The 18856-nt window shown below is 44.0% G+C and overlaps 1 protein-coding gene across 1 annotated transcript in view; it reads left to right on the top strand.

Annotated features, from left to right (window-relative positions):
• Positions 1-18856, top strand: part of LOC144495030 (uncharacterized) — a 210807-nt gene that overhangs the window by 16551 nt on the left and 175400 nt on the right. Inside the window, exons 3-6 of the mRNA XM_078214827.1 lie at positions 5042-5117; positions 7925-8329; positions 12980-13154; positions 15681-15808. Coding sequence (XP_078070953.1) covers positions 5048-5117; positions 7925-8329; positions 12980-13154; positions 15681-15808 — 778 coding nt within the window. The 5' untranslated portion in view covers positions 5042-5047. The remainder of the gene's footprint in view (positions 1-5041; positions 5118-7924; positions 8330-12979; positions 13155-15680; positions 15809-18856) is intronic.

Genomic DNA, 18856 nt, shown 5'->3' with positions numbered 1-18856 from the left:
TTCCCTGGAGAATGAGGTTCACACGCAAGGCTCCAGCAAATGTCACCCCTTTCCTTTCTACTTTCAAGGTGAAACATTCATGCTCAAGCTTTTATTTAAACAACCATGTGACCAACACTTAATTGTTGTATTGCATTCACAGGAACACAAGACATGTTTCTTTAAATAAATGCTATTTAAGGAACTTGTCTGTTAAAATGGTTTACGTCTTTCTAGCTATGTATTGCATCATTCTGTGTACAGCCTCGACAACTTAGAAAAAGTCTTCACTTTTGAGTCTGCTTCTCTCACTTTTCTTGCTTATGCTGCCATGTAAAGTTGATTATAGTTCTAACCATATGGTGATCCTCAAAGTTCAAGTTCAAAAAACTTGGAAAAAGAAAACTTATAACAAACATATAACACCTGGTTCAATATTGCTACAGTAAAAACACAATTACCTCATTATGTAGAATAGGCTTTAACATCTCCTACTTTGCTGGTCTGCCTTACATACTATTCCCTGGGGTTCCTGCAGACGTGGCTTTCTCATTCATCTTGGACCACGGTCTTGAGAATTTCTGCTATATTTGCCTTGTAGCAGAATAGGAAAACTGATATAATTGATCATTTCAAATCTTCAGTGGCTTAGTTCTTCCTTTCCTTCTTGTCTCTTGGAGACTTTCAGAGCACAGTTTGCAAATTGAGTTATGGGTTGTTGTGGGCTTGGGGCTGAAGGGGGAATGGGGAACTTGTCATCCTGATGCAACCATGCAGCTGGTTTGTCTGAGTAGCAGTTGGTTTTGGACACCAGTCTCGGTAGAAAATAAAATCAAGATATTTAAAGAGACCAGCCAGCGCCAAATGCAAACCTGTTTTTCTGGTGTCCTGACTTTTGCCAAACTTGTTATTTGATCTAAGATCTCTTAAGCAACTTGTTCCTAAGTATCAATATTTAAATTTTGGCAACAGAAAATGCTGTTTACCTGGAGATTATACACCACTTAGCATAATTTTAATATCAGGTAAGAGTATTGTCTAAGCTGGGGGCACGGAAATTTTTTATCAAAACTCCATAGATTTTTAAAAATTCATTCCTGGGACGTGGGTGTCGCTGGCGAGACCAACATTTATTGCTCATCCCTAATTTCCCTTGAGAAGGCAGTGGTGGTGAGGTGCCTTCTTAACCACTACAGTCGATGTGGCACAAATACACTCAGTGCTGTGAGGAAGGGAGTTCCAGATTTTTGACCCAGTGACAGTAAAGGAATGGCGAAATAGTTCCAAATCAGGATGGTGTGTGGCTTGGAAGGGAACCTGTAGATGGTGGTGCTGTGATAAGTCTGCTGCATTTGAACTTGGGGTCTTCTTGTATGGCTTAGCTATTTGCTGGCTAAACTCACTGGGACAGATTTTCTTGTTCATACACTTGGGCATATTGGATAGTTTGAGTTCAATGTGCAGAGGGAAAATGGGTTGGGAGAATGTATCCTGGTCAGGAATCCTGCCTGATTTCGATCCAATCAATCTCCCAGATACAGTAGAAATATCACTGTAATGCTAAATTTAAAGTCCAGCCAATCCTGATTATGTGTTTTGGCTATGAAACTATGGGCACAGTGGTTAGCACTGCTGCCTCACAGCGCGAGGGACCCAGGTTCGATTCCTGGCTTGGGTCACGATTTGTGCGGAGTCAAATTGTTCTCCCCGTGTCTACGTGGGTTTCCTCCAGGTGCTCCGGTTTCATCCCAGTCTGAAAGATCATGCTGACAGCATGGTGTATTGGCTATGCTAAAGAAATATGGGTGTGTGTGCTTTATGCTCAGTGTGATCTTGACTAGATTGGAGTGAAAGCTGAAATGTTTACTTGGAATACACAGAAAGTTTACATTTTTTATTTTTTGATGTTTGTGTTGAAAATATTTAGGGCCCGATTTTACCATTTGGAGTCTAAGGGCCAGATCCGGGTGTAATGCAGATCCGAGCCTGGAATCCTCTTTGCAGCGTGCCCATATGCTTTTTGCCGGCTCCAGTCCGATCCGCGCAGTGGGCAGGGCTTAGTGCTGCCAGAACGATCGGAGCTCTGAACTGTGCATGCGCAGTTCAAAAAAAAATCTGAAGCAGCGCGCCTGGGCGTGAAAGAAAAAGACAGCAGAGAGAGCAGAGATGGGGGGGTGGGGGGGGAGAGGATGGACTTGGGGGAGGATGGACTTGGGAGAGTCTTGCAAACTGAAAATAATGTAGCATCTTCTTTGTGCTGCCTAATTATCTATGGGAAAGGTAATTAAACTACAGTGTCCTAGTGAGCAATTAGTGACCTGTATAATACATTTGTGATCTGTAACTGGATTGTTGATGTCCCTGTAGCCATGAGCCAGGTGCTCAAATGTTCGGAGTATTGTGGTGAACTTGGAAGAATTGTCCCCGTGGTGGAACTTGGTTGGAAATAAGATTCAAGGAGATTACTAAATCTGGGCAATCAACCATAGTGAAAAGAAGTTTGTATTGGCAACTCTTCTCTCACATTCCATGGCAGATGTGCCCCTACTTATGAATGTGATTTGCATGGGCAACATTGGGTGCAGCCAATCTGCCTCTGGAGCAGCTTTGGATCCTTTCTTTCATCTTGGTTTCATCTGAACATTGCACAGAATTAGAGGAATTCCCTTTGGAAGATAATGTCAAAATTATAATCGCAGGAACTAAAAACCTGACAGTCAGAAATTTGGGAAAATATTTCAAAATATATATCCCCCCATCCATATTTTGAAATATTTTCCCAAATTTTTGACTGTCAGGTTTTTAGTTCCTGCGATTATAATTTTGACATTATCTTCCAAAGTGAATTCCTCTAATTCTGTGCAATGTTCAGATGAAAACAAGATGACAGAAAGGATCTAAGGCTGCTCCGGAGGCAGATTAGCCGCACCCAACTTTGCCCATGCAAATCACATTCATAAGTCGGGGCACGTCTGCCATGGAATGTGAGAGAAGAGTTGCCAATACAAACTTCTTTTCACTATGGTTGATTTCCCAGATTTAGTAATCTCCTTGAATCTTATTTCCAACCAAGTTCTACCACAGGGACAATTCTTCCAAGTTCATCACATGACTCTGAACATTTGAGCACCTGGCTCATGGCTACAGGGACATCAACAATCCAGTTACAGATCACAAATGTATTATACAGGTCACTAATTGCTCACTAGGACACTGTAGTTTAATTACCTTTCCCATAGATAATTAGGCAGCACAGAGAAAATGCTACATTATTTTCAGTTTGCAAGACTCTCCCAAGTCCATCCTCCCCCCGCCCCCACCCTCCAACTAGAGATCCATCTGAGCCCGCCCCCCTCCTCCGGCTGATGCCAGCGGAAGGCCAGGAAGGTGCTGCAGGCTCTCGAAGGCCTGCAGATCGGAAGGATGGTGGAGGGAGAGCAGCGATCGAGGTAGGTTGGGGGTGTGCTCTGCCAATGGGGGCCTGCGTCCCAGGGGGGTCTGATCCCGGGGGGGGGGGGTCTGCCAAGGGGGACCTGCCTCCCAGGGGTGTCCGATTCTGGGGGTGGGGCGGCGGGGGTGGGGGGGTTCTGCCGGGGTGGTTAGTGGGGGGGTCTGCGAAGAATGTTCGAGGAGGATGGTGACTTCAAAAGGGCAGAGAGGACTTTGGAGGTTCCCCTGCAGAATAGAAATCCGCTTCAGATTTTTATTCGGCAGGTCGCTAAAAGCGCAGATGCGGAACGGGCCTGAAGACGGTAAAGTGGGATTTGGCGGTAGGGTTGGGCGTGCGGTTCATTAAGTCGATTTAAATGCATGCTAATGCATTTAAATCATCGGGCTGCCCGCGCCCGAATCGGATGTCGGTAAAGCCGCGATCTGCTCGGAATCAGGTGCAGATCGCGGTATACGCCCAAATTTACCACGATTTCGCGCCTGAAAACGGGCGTGAAGTTTTGGTAAAATCGGGCCCTGAGTCTGAGCGTAGGTTGCCTGGAGGTCAAATCCGTCAATTGTGTTTTATCATTTTCCTTTTGAAATCTGAATACATTGCTTCTCAATCAAATATCAGACATAATGCATTTCAGTTCACTTGTTCTTTTCTTCCCAAGATTTTTTCTTAATTGATTGAACAGTGCCTAACTCGCTATCATAGAATCCCGACAGTGCAGAAGGAGGCCATTTGGCCCATTGAGCCTGCACCGACAACAATCCCTCCAAGGTCCTATCCCCACAATCCCATGTATTTACCCTGCTAGTCCCCCTCACACTAAGGGGCAATTTAGCATGGCCAATCGACCTAACCTGCACATCTTTGGCGTGTGGGAGGAAACTGGAGCACCCGGAGGAAATCCATGCAAACACAGGAAGAATGGGCAAACTCCACACAGAGTGACCCGAGGCTGGATTTGAACGCGGGTCCCTGGTGCTGTGAGGCAGCAGTGCTAACCACTGTGCCGCCCATATCCGATCATTTTTGTGATCGCTACTCTATTGCTTGTGACTTTGCCCTGTTATGATATTGCACTGCTGTCATTAGGGCATCTCCACTGGAAACTTGCTGCGTTTTATTGACGGTGGGGAATGCGTTTTTTCCAATTAGCTTTCAGCATTCAAATCAATTGTGACCGTGGGAAGAACCAGTAGACGAGGTTGGCGAATCCACAGAAACATATATCCTGCATTAGTTCACATTACAGAAGGGCCGACTGATTTCAGTAAAGTACCTACCAAGTGTATTCAACTGTCTCCCCTTCCTCTCGAGTTCTGATTTATCTTGTACTTTGTAGTTCAGCCACTTGCCTCCTATGATCAAATCACTTTATTTTACTGCTTGTAATCTTGAGAGTTAGCAGTGTGGTGTGAGTGCTGACCCCTTTCCGCTCTTCGTTCCTGGAAAGCAAGTCCTCAAGCAACTTGTTTGCTTGAATGCAGCAGCAGGGCCATGTAGTAACCAGCATTTTTCTGGAATTGATATGATGCAGAATTTCCCCCCTGTTAAATTGTTAGTTATTTAGAAGAGAGTTCTGTGCAATTTGACGGACAATGTATTTTCTTTCCCCTTTAGGTGAAAATGATATTACACTTAATACATATCCTGTGGATATGCTCCACGTGGACAATAGTATCGTCAGTGCATTCAGGTAAGACTGCCTTTAGGTCAGTGTGCTCTTGCTTTGTCCTGCATCACTGCACTGCAGGACATTATATTTAAAATATTATTATGTAGCTAGAGTCACTGTATTGTTCCTTGCATATTTTAAAATAACTGGCCAGTTGAATATTACATTATTGCTGGGTAATTTTACAATTTCAAAAACACTTGTCGCATTAACTAGAGTCAAAAACATAGAGTCATGGAGGTTTACAGCATGGAAACGGGCCCTTTTCTTTGACCACTAAGCTAGTCCCAATTGCCCACATTTGGCCCATATCCCTCTATACCCATTCTACTCATGTCACTGTTTAAATGCTTTTTAAAAGACAAAATTGTACCCACCTCTACAACTATCTCTGACAGATTGTTCCAGACACTCACCACCCTCTGTGTGAAAAAATTGCCCCTCTGGACCCTTTTGTCTGTCTCTCCTCTCACCTTAAACCTATGCCCTCTACTTTTAGCCTCCCCTATCTTTGGAAAAAGATGTTGACTATCTAGCTGACCTATGCCCCTCAACTAGAATAAATCAATTGTTGGAACGCTATCTGATTTTGATATTGATGCAGTTAAGGTAGAACGATGTTAGACATTTCACAATCTAGTAAAAGTAATTTGAACATTAAGGGCTTGATATTCCTGATTGGTAGAGTTTCTGGTAGTGCACTGGAGTTGATCAGCAATCTGCCTGTGTTGTACAGCTGAGCAGCAGCCTAATTCCCCTCACGGGAAATTCATGGAAGCTCCAGGCACGAATTTTCACCCTTTTTAGGTCCTCGGGCTTGATGGGAAGAAAATACAATGCTGCTGCAGATAAAATGGTCAAGATAGACATTTTGAGCAGGACTTTCCGGCCGAGTTTTCCCCAAGGCCGGAAATTCCCCATCCGAGGTCAATGGAGCTTTGCATGGTCCACCCCCGTCTGCTAGGTTTGCCGTGACGGGCGGGATGGGCAGTTCCGCCTTTTCAGATACAAACAAGGATTGGGGTTGGGGAGATGGGGGGATGGGAAGTGGGTGGGGTGTGGGGAGGGCAGGATGAATCCAGGAAATGACTAAAGAATCTGACCGCCGATGTCGACGCAGAACCTCATTAACATCCTGTAACTTTGTCTATTTTGTGGCAGCTGGGCCAATGGTGGGTGGGCAGAAGGGTGCGAGCAGCTGGAAGGTTCAGCGAGGGATTCCTGAAGGTGGCACCCCTGGCAATTGGAGCAGGGGGCAGATATTGGAATATGTGGGGAAGTCATTGCTGGTGATTGGAGCTGCAGAAAGCCAAAGACCTTCTAGAGGGCCCTGAGAGGGCTGGCCAGCTCTCTCCAACCAACAAAAAGTGCTAAAACAACCATAGAATCCATCGAGATATACAGCACAGAGAAGTTTAAAGTTTATTTATTAGTGTCACAAGTAGGCTTACATTAATGAAGTTACTCTGAAAATCACCTAACCGCCACACTCCGGTGCCTGTTTGGGTACACTGGGAGGATTTAGCATGGCCAATGCACCTAACCTGCAAGTCTTTCGGGCTGTGGGAGGAAACCGGAGTACCCAGAGGAAACCCATTCAGACATGGGGAGAACGTGCAAATTCCGCACAGACAGTGACCCAAGCCACTGGGTCCCTGGCGCTGTGAGGCAAATAGGCCCTTTGGACCAACTCGCCATGCCGACCAGGTTTCCGTACTGAACTGGTCCCATTTGCCCGTGTTTGGCCCATATCCCTCTAAACCTTTCCTATCCATGTACCTGTCCAAATGTCATTTAAATGTTGTAATTGTACCCACCCTCTACCACCTCCTCTGGCAGCTCATTCCACACACGCACCACCCTCTGTGTGAAAAAGTTCATAGAAATCATAGAAACCCTACAGTGCAGTAAGAGGCCATTCAGCCCATCGAGTCTGCACCAACCACAATCCCACCCAGGCCCTACCCCCATATCCCTACATATTTTTACCCGCTAATCCCTCTAACCTACGCATCTCAGGACACTAAGGGGCAATTTTAGCATGGCCAATCAACCTCACCCGCACATCTTTGGACTGTGGGAGGAAGCCGGAGCACCCGGAGGAAACCCACGCAGACACGAGGAGAATGTGCAAACTCCACACAGACAGTGACCTGAGCCGGGAATCGAACCCAGGTCCCTGGAGCTGTGAAGCAGCAGTGCTAACCACTGTGCTACCCTGCCGCCCGTTACCCCTCAGGTCCCTTTTAAATCTTTCCTCTCTCACTTTAAACCTCTAGTTTTGGACTCCCCTACCACAGGTAAAAGACCTTGGCCATTCACCTTATCTAAAGTTTAAGTTTATTTATTAGTCACAAGTAAGGCTTACATTAACACTGTAATGAAGCTACTGTGAAATTCCCCTAGTCGCCACAGTCCGGCGCCTGTTCGGGTCAATGTATCTAATGAGCATATCTTTCAGAACATGGGAGGAAACCGGAGCACCCGGAGGAAACCCACACAAACACAAGGAGAACATGCAAACTCCACACAGACAGTGACCCAAGCTGGGAATTGAACCTGGATCCCTGGTGCTGTGAAGCAGCAGTGCTAACCACTGTGCTACTGTGCTGCTATGCCATTTAACCTGGGGAGGTGGCAGCTCCTAACGTCCATTTAATCGACAAGCTCCAAATGGCAGAAATTAAAAATAATAAGATCTTTTCTAAAGAGTGAAGGGAAAAGACGAGTATGGGAGGCTTCTGTTTCAAGAGGTGTTCTTTTTTTTGTCGGAGATGTTTTTAACTTGCTCCTAATTTCCTGATGATAACTCCTTTCTCTGTCCTCAGCACACGACAGTGTGAAGATGATGAGAATGAAGATTAAGAGGAGCTCCTATGTAAAAGGCTCCCTTTCCAGCTTTGTGTCTCTTCCATGCCACTATTCAATGCTGGCTACACCTTTACCGTCCAACCATTCTTTCCAGGAGTTTCCTCGCATTAAGTGGACAAAAATAGAGGAAGGGAAAGATGGAAGGATAAAGAAAGAAACCTTAATTCTGGTGGCACAGAATGATGTGATAAAAATCGCTGCTGACTATGATGGGAGAGTGGCAGTGCCAAAACATCCTGAGAGTCTGGGCGACGCAACGCTAACCATTTGTCGCCTGCGAGCAAGTGATACTGGTCTTTACCGCTGTGAGGTAATGGTCGGCATTGAAGATGAGCAAGACACTGTCTCCTTAGATGTCACTGGTAAGTTTTTTTATGCCAAGTCATATTCTGCTAATAGATTACCAGTTGCAGACACATTGAAACCTGTCAAATGGCAAATTATTGGACTAACATCTTGCTCGTACTGATAGCAAACATTCCATGACAGATCTAGCTGTGGCACATGCCAGCCTGAGTAGAAAACGGGTCTGTACAATCAGTCAAATTTCATTGTATTTCTTTTAGACTTAGAAGTCTCAGCTTTAATTAAAAGTGACATTTATCTGACCGAGAAGTACAAGATTGTAAACTTTGTCACGATGTCATCTCTTATCAACTTATCAGTTGAGCTGACTGACACTGCAGTGTAGTATTGACAGAGGCTGTATTGTTCAGATTCTTTTGATAGACAGTAGCCAAAGATTCTGTCTGCGTATTGTGATGCCTAATTCTCATTAAAATAATCAAAGAAGATCAGGGAATCCTCCTGGCGACCAATGTCCTCCCTCAGTCAATGCAACCAAAAGTATTTTAGCCTTGTGAAATCTTGTTGGGCACAAGGAAATGACCAACTTGTTTAGCATTTTAATAGCAACTACTACACGTCATTGTAAATCATGATATATGAAGTGCTTTGAAACATTTATGAGGGATATATTAAGGTGCTATATAAATGCAAGCCTCCCTTTATATTTGGATGCCACTGTTAAATATTTCCCCTCCTTCAGTACAGGGTTTCTCTGGAAATTAGTTCAGCTGTCGGCAAAGGCAGAAAGGTTTAAAGATTACTAAAAGACAGCAAAATTGGAAATTGCTGTATTTCTGTTTGGAAGGGGAAGAAAGTCAAATTTGCCTCCTTCTTTAAGGTGCAGTTTTGATCTACGAGGAATGGTGAACTTCAAGGAAATGCAAACACGCTTCCCAGTATTTACACAATAACAATCACACTGTGTGGCCAGGGCTTCATTTTCATTGCAGTATCAACTTGCATTTATACAGCCAAAGGGGGCGATATTAAGAAAGGTGACCAAATAGTCAAATAAGTGGGTTTTAAAGAGCAGTTTAAAGGAAGATGAGAACGTGGACAAGCAGGGAAGCTTGTAGAGAAAAATGCAATATGCAAGGTAGTTGAAAGCAAGAAATGGTGAGGCACAGGACGGGAGGGAGTATAACTAGCTATTGTGGTGTCAGAGGAACAAAGAGCAGGTAGCTTGCAGCAACAACTAAAATAAAATCCACTGCAGTAAATGAGTGTAAATGGCCCGCATTAATTTTCCTCCCTGTTGTGGGCATTTAAATTTATCGAAGCCTTTGCTTTGCTTAAGAACAGTGGACAATGTGTTCCACAGTGTTTATAATCTTCAAGTGTTACTAGGACAATAATAATGGTAAATAGTAAAAAAGTAAGTGGATGTTTTTATTGTCTGCTGTCACTTCTGATGGAAAATAATTTGACTTAAAATTTGGCGGGATCTGGCATAACAAGTCCCCAGCTCATTTTGCATGTTCACTTCGAGAGAATCGCCATTGCCACAGAGTAAAACCCTGCTATGCTTGTCCCTGTTCAAGTTGAAAAGTGGGCTAGGTACAGGTTACAGACATCATAGAATCCCTTCCGTGCAGAAGGAGACCATTCTGCCCATTGAGTGTGCACTGACCACAATCCCACCCAGGCCTTATGGATGGTGCCAGAGGACTGGAGAGTGGCGAATGTTGTTCCTCTGTTTAAGAAAGGGAATAGAAATGACCCTGGTAATTATAGACCGGTTAGTCTTTCTCTGGTGGTTGGTAAATTGATGGAATAGGTCCTTAGGGATGGGATTTACGACCATTTAGAAAGATGCGGATTAATCCGGGATAGTCAGCACGGATTCGTGAAGGGCAAGTCGTGCCTCACAAATTTGATTGAATTTTTTGAGGAGGTAACCAAGTGTGTTGATGAAGGTAGGGCAGTTGATGTCATATACATGGATTTTAGTAAGGCGTTTGATAAGGTCCCCCATGGTCGGCTTATGATGAAAGTGAGGAGGTGTGGGATAGAGGGAAAGTTGGCCAATTGGATAGGTAACTGGCTGTCTGATCGAAGACAGAGGGTGGTGGTGGATGGAAAATTTTCGGATTGGAGGCAGGTTGCTAGCGGAGTGCCACAGGGATCGGTGCTTGGTCCTCTGCTCTTTGTGATTTTTATTAATGACTTAGAGGAGGGGGCTGAAGGGTGGATCAGTAAATTTGCTGATGACACCAAGATTGGTGGAGTAGTGGATGAGGTGGAGGGCTGTTGTAGGCTGCAAAGAGACATAGATAGGATGCAAAGCTGGGCTGAGAAATGGCAAATGGAGTTTAACCCTGATAAATGTGAGGTGATTCATTTTGGTAGGACTAATTTAAATGTGGATTACAGGGTCAAAGGTAGGGTTCTGAAGACTGTGGAGGAACAGAGAGATCTTGGGGTCCATATCCACAGATCTCTAAAGGTTGCCACTCAAGTGGATAGAGCTGTGAAGAAGGCCTATAGTGTGTTAGCTTTTATTAACAGGGGCTTGGAGTTTAAGAGCCGTGGGGTTATGCTGCAACTGTACAGGACCTTGGTGAGACCACATTTGGAATATTGTGTGCAGTTCTGGTCACCTCACTATAAGAAGGATGTGGAAGCGCTGGAGGGAGTGCAGAGGAGATTTACCAGGATGCTGCCTGGTTTGGAGGGTAGGTCTTATGAAGAAAGGTTGAGGGAGCTAGGGCTGTTCTCTCTGGAGCAGAGGAGGCTGAGGGGAGACTTAGTAGAGGTTTATAAAATGATGAAGGGGATAGATAGAGTGAACGTTCAAAGACTATTTCCTCGGGTGGATGGAGCTATTACAAGGGGGCATAACTATAGGGTTTGTGGTGGGAGATATAGGAAGGATATCAGAGGTAGGTTCTTTACGCAGAGAGTGGTTGGGGTGTGGAATGGACTGCCTGCAGTGATAGTGGAGTCAGACACTTTAGGAACATTTAAGCGGTTATTGGATAGGCACATGGAGCACACCAGGATGATAGGGAGTGGGATAGCTTGATCTTGGTTTCAGATAAAGCTCGGCACAACATCGTGGGACGAAGGGCCTGTTCTGTGCTGTACTGTTCTATGCTCTATGTTCTATGTTCTATAACCCCATATATTTACCCTGCTAATCCCCTGACACTAAGGTCAATTTAGCATGGCCAATCCACCTAACCTGCACATCTTTGGATTGTGGGCGGAAACCGAAGCACCCGAAGGAAACCCACGCAGACATGGGGAGAATGTGCAAACTCCACACAGACGGTGACCTGTGGCCGGAATTGAACATAGGTCCCTGGCTCTGCGAGGCAGCAGTGCTAACCACTGTGCCGCCGTGCTCCCCTCTCAGGCATCACCTTCAGAAATCCTCAATGACCAGCGAATGGAACTGATGAATGCACATCAGAATTGGGCTACATTGATGCTAAGGATTGGCAAACCATGAACATAAACCTGCCCCCATTTATTTGAGGCCGTCTCTTGAGGTGCTCAGAAAACATTCTTTCTCAAAAGGAACGTAGTGCTATAGGGATTCAATCGCATCTAAGCAATAGACTGAGATGTACATTGTGACTGCAAATGTTAGGCAGTTTTTAAGGCTGTCCAATTGTGGTTGAAACAACCTATGTAGACCGAAAAAAATTGTTATAGCTGATGCTCATTTTGCACAGTTATCATAATTATTTATCAACTATTGTCTTTTTCTAAAGTTTTGGAACAGTGTTTTTTACATTTCTGGATAGATATCAAACATCTCAAATGTTCTATACGTTCCTCCCTCTCAGTCCCTGCTCCCATTTTGTTTCTGTAAGCACTGACACACAGATTCAGTTTCACCTTTACAACCACTTCCCTTACCCACCAAAATTAGCTTCAAGTATAAGACAATGAAGGTGAGCATAGGTGAGCAGCACTGACAAAGTCAATCCCTTTTCTCAAGCCTGCATGTTACAGCAAGAGTCATAGGTTGATGAGCTGAAATTTCCTTTTCTTGGTCCAAGTGTGTTGAGGCTAATTATTGCTCCCATACTGCAGCACAAGGCCAAATTCAGCTGACTCAGCACCCACTAGGAATTGAATACGTGTCTGATTCTCTGTAGCTTCAGTTCCCTACTCGGCAGGGCATTACCAGCTGAGCCATTGGCCCATTTGATTTTGAATTGTGACCAATAAGCTTTCTCAACTGTAAGTCGTTAAGGATGTTTCTAATTTGCTGTCCAGAAGCACCAGCCAAATGGCTGACAGTCCTGCTGGATTTGAAGTAATGGTGGCTGGGAGCTGATGGTGGCATTTTATAAATCTTTCAACATGTGGAAGCCTTTAAATTCACTTTCATTGTGCCTTCTACTGTCTGGTTTCCACAATGCCAATGACATCTGATACTAATGTCATTTCCGCTACATAGATGGGACACAGGGATATGTAATGCAATCCTTGTGGACATCAAGCATAACTGGTCTCCACTGATTTGCGTTCAAGAACATAATGTCTCCTCTGAAGCAGAGGGAAAGTTGGTTTCTCACTGCCTTGGCTCTCTGTGACAATTATCAACGAGATTACAGAATTGCAGGCAACACTGCTTGAACCATTGCCTTCAAGAGAAGGGAAGCCATGCCTGTTGGTGCATTTACTGAGAAGTGCCATTCCACCTGCAGGTGTTATATTCCATTATCGGGCAGCAGCCAGCAGGTATTCACTGAACTTTGAGATGGCTAAACAAGTATGTGAGGAAAACAGTGCCACGATTGCCACCCCTGAACAGATCCAGGCCTCGTATGAAGATGGGTTTGATCAGTGCGATGCTGGTTGGCTTTCCGATGGAAGTGTCAGGTAAGCGATTGACTACTTGTTTTGCTATGAAATTTTAAAAAATAGCAGTGTAACGATATGGAAAGAAGTGGTAGGAAGAACGAGGATGTGCAGAATTAAATAAAGGGTACAATTTACAGGAGGGTAGAGGAACAGAAATCTGGGGTAAATGTGCCAGAGTCGTTGAAGGTGACGGGGAAGGTTGGAAAAGTGCTCAAAGAGACACACCGGGTGTAAAACTTTATAAATAGAGGCATAGAATACAAAAGCAAGAAAATCATGATGAACCTGTATAGAACAGGTTCAGCCTCCAGGAAGGATGAGAAGAGTTTAGAAATGGTGCAGTAAAGACAGGTTCCAGGAATATATTGGAAATGCTGGAGATGCTCTCTGTAGAGATTTGATAGATGTGTTCAAAATTATGAGGAGCTTAGACGGAGTAGATAAAAGGAAACTGTCTTCATTGAATGAAGGGTGAAGAACCAGAGGACACAGATTTAAGGGAAGTGGCAAAAGAATCACTGGTGACATGAGGATAAATAATTTTATACAGTGCGAGGCTAAGAACTGGAACACACTCCCCGGGAGTGCAGTGGAAGCAGATTCCATTCTAAAGGAAGTTGAATGAACAAAGAAAAAGATTTTTCTGGATTACAAGAAAGGTTGGGGAGTGGAACCAGCTGAGTTGCCCTTCCAGAGAGCTAGCATTGGACACAATGAGCTGAGTGGCCTTCTGGGCAGTAACTATTCTGTGATTCTGTGAAGTGCCTTTGGACATTTTCCTATGCTAAAGGTGATTTTTCAGTGCGTTGAGAACACTCACAGGCCCTGTGCCACTGGAACCCCGATGAAGAAAGCTGTGCTATCTGCTTGTAGGTTTTGAGCTGGAGCTATATCATTTGCCTTTAAATTGGTGCATAAACTTTCACTGTCCCACATTGCACTTACAGCTGTTAAAATGATGGATTGTTGCTAACACGTCAAATCAACCAGTTATTTCTCCATTAAGAGATGTACATGAAAAGCAATGTTAGCTACTGCTTTGATGATTCTGCCATTACTCATATGCAACCGTCTGCTTTGGGATTAGAAGGTGCCTCAAGGAGTTTTAAAATTAGTGCTCTAATAAAATATGCTTTTGGAAGAGCACTGCTGGGAGGTCATTTATTTTCTCACCAGATGCAGGTTGAGGACACAAAGACTTTTTTAAATGATATGTGCACAGTGTAATGATGGAATTGTGGTTCTCCGTTTCAACCCAAACATCTTCATTCAGCTTTGATGGTCCTGACTTTATGGGGGATTGATGTTTTGATAATTAGACAAAAGAAGCTGGCTGTGAATATTTAACCAGTGAGAATTTGTATCAATTAATTCAGTAGCAGCTCACATTTCCCACCTAAAGGTGGCTCACTGCAGTCACAGGAACATTCATGCAGGTACTGCAAACACAAAGTGGCAAAAATTGAATTAATATCTTATTTCACCTCAGTACTTTATATCCAATCTAATATCTCAAAGTGCAGCCACTTATTACATAGATAAAGGAATTGACATTTAGCACTTAACAATGTCCCAGAAACAGCCATGTGATGATTGATGAAGCCATTTATTGTTGATGCTGTTGTTTGATGTACAAACTTTGGTCATAATATTGAAGGAATGCTCCCTGACAGTATCCAGGCTTGAGCTGACATGTAGCAAGTAATATTTGTGCCACACAAGTTCCAGACAATGACTGCCTCGAACAAGAGAGAATACAACAATTGCCCATTGACATTTAATGACATTACCATGCTGGAAATAACCCTGGCACTGCCCCTGGAACCGCCCAGGCAATATCCCTGGCAGGGGGAATTATAGATGAAGCGCAATGTCATCACCCCTCTCCTCCCACTGCCTGCCATTAAGAGGCTTCTTCTCTCTAGACATTGGCTTCAGCAGAGCGATGGTGCCTTGATCCTGGCAGTAGTATTGTCTCCCTAAATGGTTTCCATAGTGGCCTCATTGGCTAGCTGCCAGTGCATTGACCCTGCTTCTAGTAAGATAGCTTGGAAGGGAATGCCAACCCGAAGTCTATCTTCAGTATTTAATCCTGGGCCCACCTCCACCACACCTCCATGGCCCCAGAAAAATTCCACCCCTCGATACCAGATCTCAATCACTGCAACCTGCAAAATTTGACTTAATCGATCAATTAGTAGGCTAGTGCCAAAATAATTACCGTGGAAGTTGCTGTATTGTTATAAAAAGCCAACTGTTTCATCTTTCAGGGAAGAGAATCTCATACCTGATGTCCCAAACTGTATGGCGAATTTCTAATGCTCTCTAAAGCAATTGTTATTCGATAAAGCCTTCTACAACCTTCTCAGGGTAACTCGCCTTGTGGATAATGTGGATTTTCTAGTATCATACACATTCAGAGAACAAAAGGGAAAAAAGTGCGATACCCTTTGTTTTCTATTGGTTAAGATTGTTAATTAGCTGTTCACTGACTAATCCATTATGAAATCACACAGTGATTTCTGTTTTTTTTTTGTTTCCTAGATACCCAATCACTAAACCAAGACCTGGCTGCTATGGAGATAAAAGGGGGCAACCAGGTGTCCGAACATATGGAATACGAGACACCAGTGAGACCTATGATGTTTACTGTTATGTGGGAGACACAAATGGTAAGAAGCATTTGCAATGGTTGCATCTTTTGATCAATAACATTGCCTTCCTGTTGAAATATTTAACAAAACACTTCGTAAAAGTACGGGAAGGTTCCGTGCTGTCAATGGGATAGAAATTCACCTGGGCTCAATGAATTACTGTCGGAGTGTTGGTGTCCTGTGGGCTTTGAAGATATGCATGGGAACTTTTGTTCTGTCTTGACAGTCAGACATGGCCTTAAGTTAATTGTTCAGTTGAATCCCTAAGTATTGCATTAATATGGGAGAGTATTACCTCCCTGGTAATACTCCCTGTATTAATGCAATACTTAGGGATCCAAGGCTCAGACATCTGTTGAATAATGTGGGTGAGCTGTTGGCACCCGTCCCAAACAGCTTGCTCATTTCAGGCAACATTAATTGGTTTGCTTGTTTCGTTAGTGAGAGAGTGTCAATGTACTGGTACCTGAAAATATAGGAGAGCGATTTGTTACATTTATCTTCTCAAAACAGGCATACTTAACTTGATGGAAAGTTTGTAGAGCCATGGTTTATGGAGGCAATGGTGGGCGAATGGGTGTCAGCTGCACTCCTGTAATGTTAAAGAGCCTGTGGTTTTGTTTTTACTCAATATCTCTCTTCTGCTCCATTTCTCTCTCATTCTCACCCCATTCTCTATTGATTCTGGTACTTTCCTTTCTGGTTTCATTTTATGAAGCTCCTTGGAATGAGACTAGTGAAGCAGTACTCTCTGACATAGTTTAAGTGGATGACTGCTAATTAAAGTAAATGGGAACAGTGAAGTACTTAGTATGGATAATCAGGGCTTTCTGTTATATAAACTGAGCCATTCATTAAGATTCCTTCTGATGTGGTTATTGATCAAGCTAGAGTATCAATTGCTAACTATTGATTTTGGGAACTCATTCTTCCCAAAGTGCTGACTTGCAGAATCACGTGTGCCACTTGTCATTTGGAATCGAGCACACAATTTGCATTAAGCTGAAAATAAATTGAAGCCAGCAGTCTAGGCCGTGGCTTTACCTCACGATCACGGTGATGAAATCCATTCATTCCAACTGATGATGGATATAGTAATTTTTTTAAAATAAAAAAGCCTTACTGGAAAACTGTAAGGATGACAAGAAAACACAAATGGGGGCGATCTCGGGCCCGTGCTCTCCGTGAGTGGGAATTGTGGTGGGGGCTCAAGATCTGGCGAAACCTGGAAATCGCAAATCTCACTGCCGATGTTCAGGGGAAGGGGGAGTTGTCATTGTTTGGAGGGGGCGGGGAGGGGGGGGTGGGGGGGTTGGGAGAGAGAGAGAGAGAGAGGCTCAGATCATGGGGGAGTGGGAATATTTTTTCCTCTGATCATAGAATCACAGAATCATACAGTGCAGAAGAGGCCTTTCAGCCCATCGAGTCCGCACCGACACATTAGAAACGCCTGAACTCCCACCTTATCCCACCTACCAGCACTTAGCCCATAGCCCTGAATGTTATGATGTGCCAAGTGCTCATCCAGATACATTTTAAAGGATGTGAGGCAACCCGCCTCTTCCACCCTCCCTGGCAGCACATTCCAGACTGTCACCACCCTCTGGGTAAAAAGGTTTTTCCTCACATCGCGCGTCCCCCAAAACTCCTGCCCCTCACCTTGAATCGATGTTGCCTCGTGACTGACCCATCATCAGCTGCTTTTTATCCAAAATGTCCATGTCTCTCATAAACTTGTACACCTTGATCAGGTCACCCCTCTGTCTTCTCTGCTCGAATGAAAACAACCCAAGCCTATCCAGCCTCTCTTCATAACTTAAATGTTTCATCCCAGGCAGCATCCTGGTGAATCTCCTCTGCACCCTCTCTAGTGCAATCCCATCCTTCTGATAATGTGGCGACCAGAACTGCATGCAGTACTCTAGCTCTGGCCTCATCAAAGTTCTATATTGACTTCCCTGCTTTTGTAATCTATGCTTCAATTGATAAAGGCAAGTGTCCCAAATGCCTTTTTCACCACCCTACTAACATGCCCTTCTGTTTTCAGAGATCTGTGGACAAACACGCCAAGGTCTTTTTGTTCCACAGAACTTCCTAGTGTCCTACCATTCATTGAATACTTTCTTGTCAAATTACTTCTTCCGAAGTATATCACCTCACACTTTTCAGGATTAAATTCCATCTGCCAAGTATCTGCCCATATCCATCTCTATCTTATTGTTGTCCAAGACACTCCGCCTCGCTATTAACCATCCATCCAATCTTTATGATCGGGACGGCCTTCTCTGTGAAGCCGGGATTTGTCGGTTTGTTTGGACCCCGCCCCTCAACATGATGTGTGAAACATGCCCACCTTTTTTTTGACAAAGTGTCAGAAGATCTGGAGAGAAAACTGGCCTATTTCATGTTGGTTTTCAGTCAGACCCTGACACTTTGTCTTTGTTTGGAAGATTCTGCCCGATATATTTTGAACCTTGTAAATACTTCTTGTTAGCTGTGATTTAAAAGTTAAAGTTAAAGTTTATTTGTTAGTCACAAGTAGGCTTACTGCAATGAAGCTACTGTGAAAATCTCTCTTTTACACAGAAAGAGGGGCTTCATATCACTTGGACCTTTCGTGATGGTGTTTTGAAAAGGCAACTTCTCTTTGGGCCTCTTTTCTTTGGAGTTAAATCTTCAGTTCACTGAAACTGAACAATTATTAGAGTCTTTATTTTAGCCATAAATATAAACAAGAATCAGAATGTGAAAAAAAATGTATGATTATTTTCCTGATCCTTCATCTTCTTGAAGCGAAACTTCACAGAAGTTGACGCTTAATCAAAACAAAATAAACATTGGGGTGGCACAGTGGTTAGCACTGCTGCCTCACAGCACTAGGGACCCGGGTTCGATTCCCGGCTTGGGTTACTGTCTGTGCGGAGTCTGCACGTTCTCCCTGTGTCTGTGTGGGCTTTCTCCGGGTGCTCCAGTTTCCTCCCACAGACTGAAAGACGTGCTGGTTAGGTGCATTGACCCGAACAGGTGCCGGAGTGTGGCGACTAGGGGAATTTCATAGTAACTTCA

Source organism: Mustelus asterias, chromosome 6 (assembly GCF_964213995.1).
Source record: "Mustelus asterias chromosome 6, sMusAst1.hap1.1, whole genome shotgun sequence".
NCBI classification, from domain to species: Eukaryota; Metazoa; Chordata; class Chondrichthyes; order Carcharhiniformes; family Triakidae; genus Mustelus; species Mustelus asterias.
Note: the sequence above shows the minus strand (reverse complement) of the source record. Positions and strands in the feature narration are given on the sequence as shown.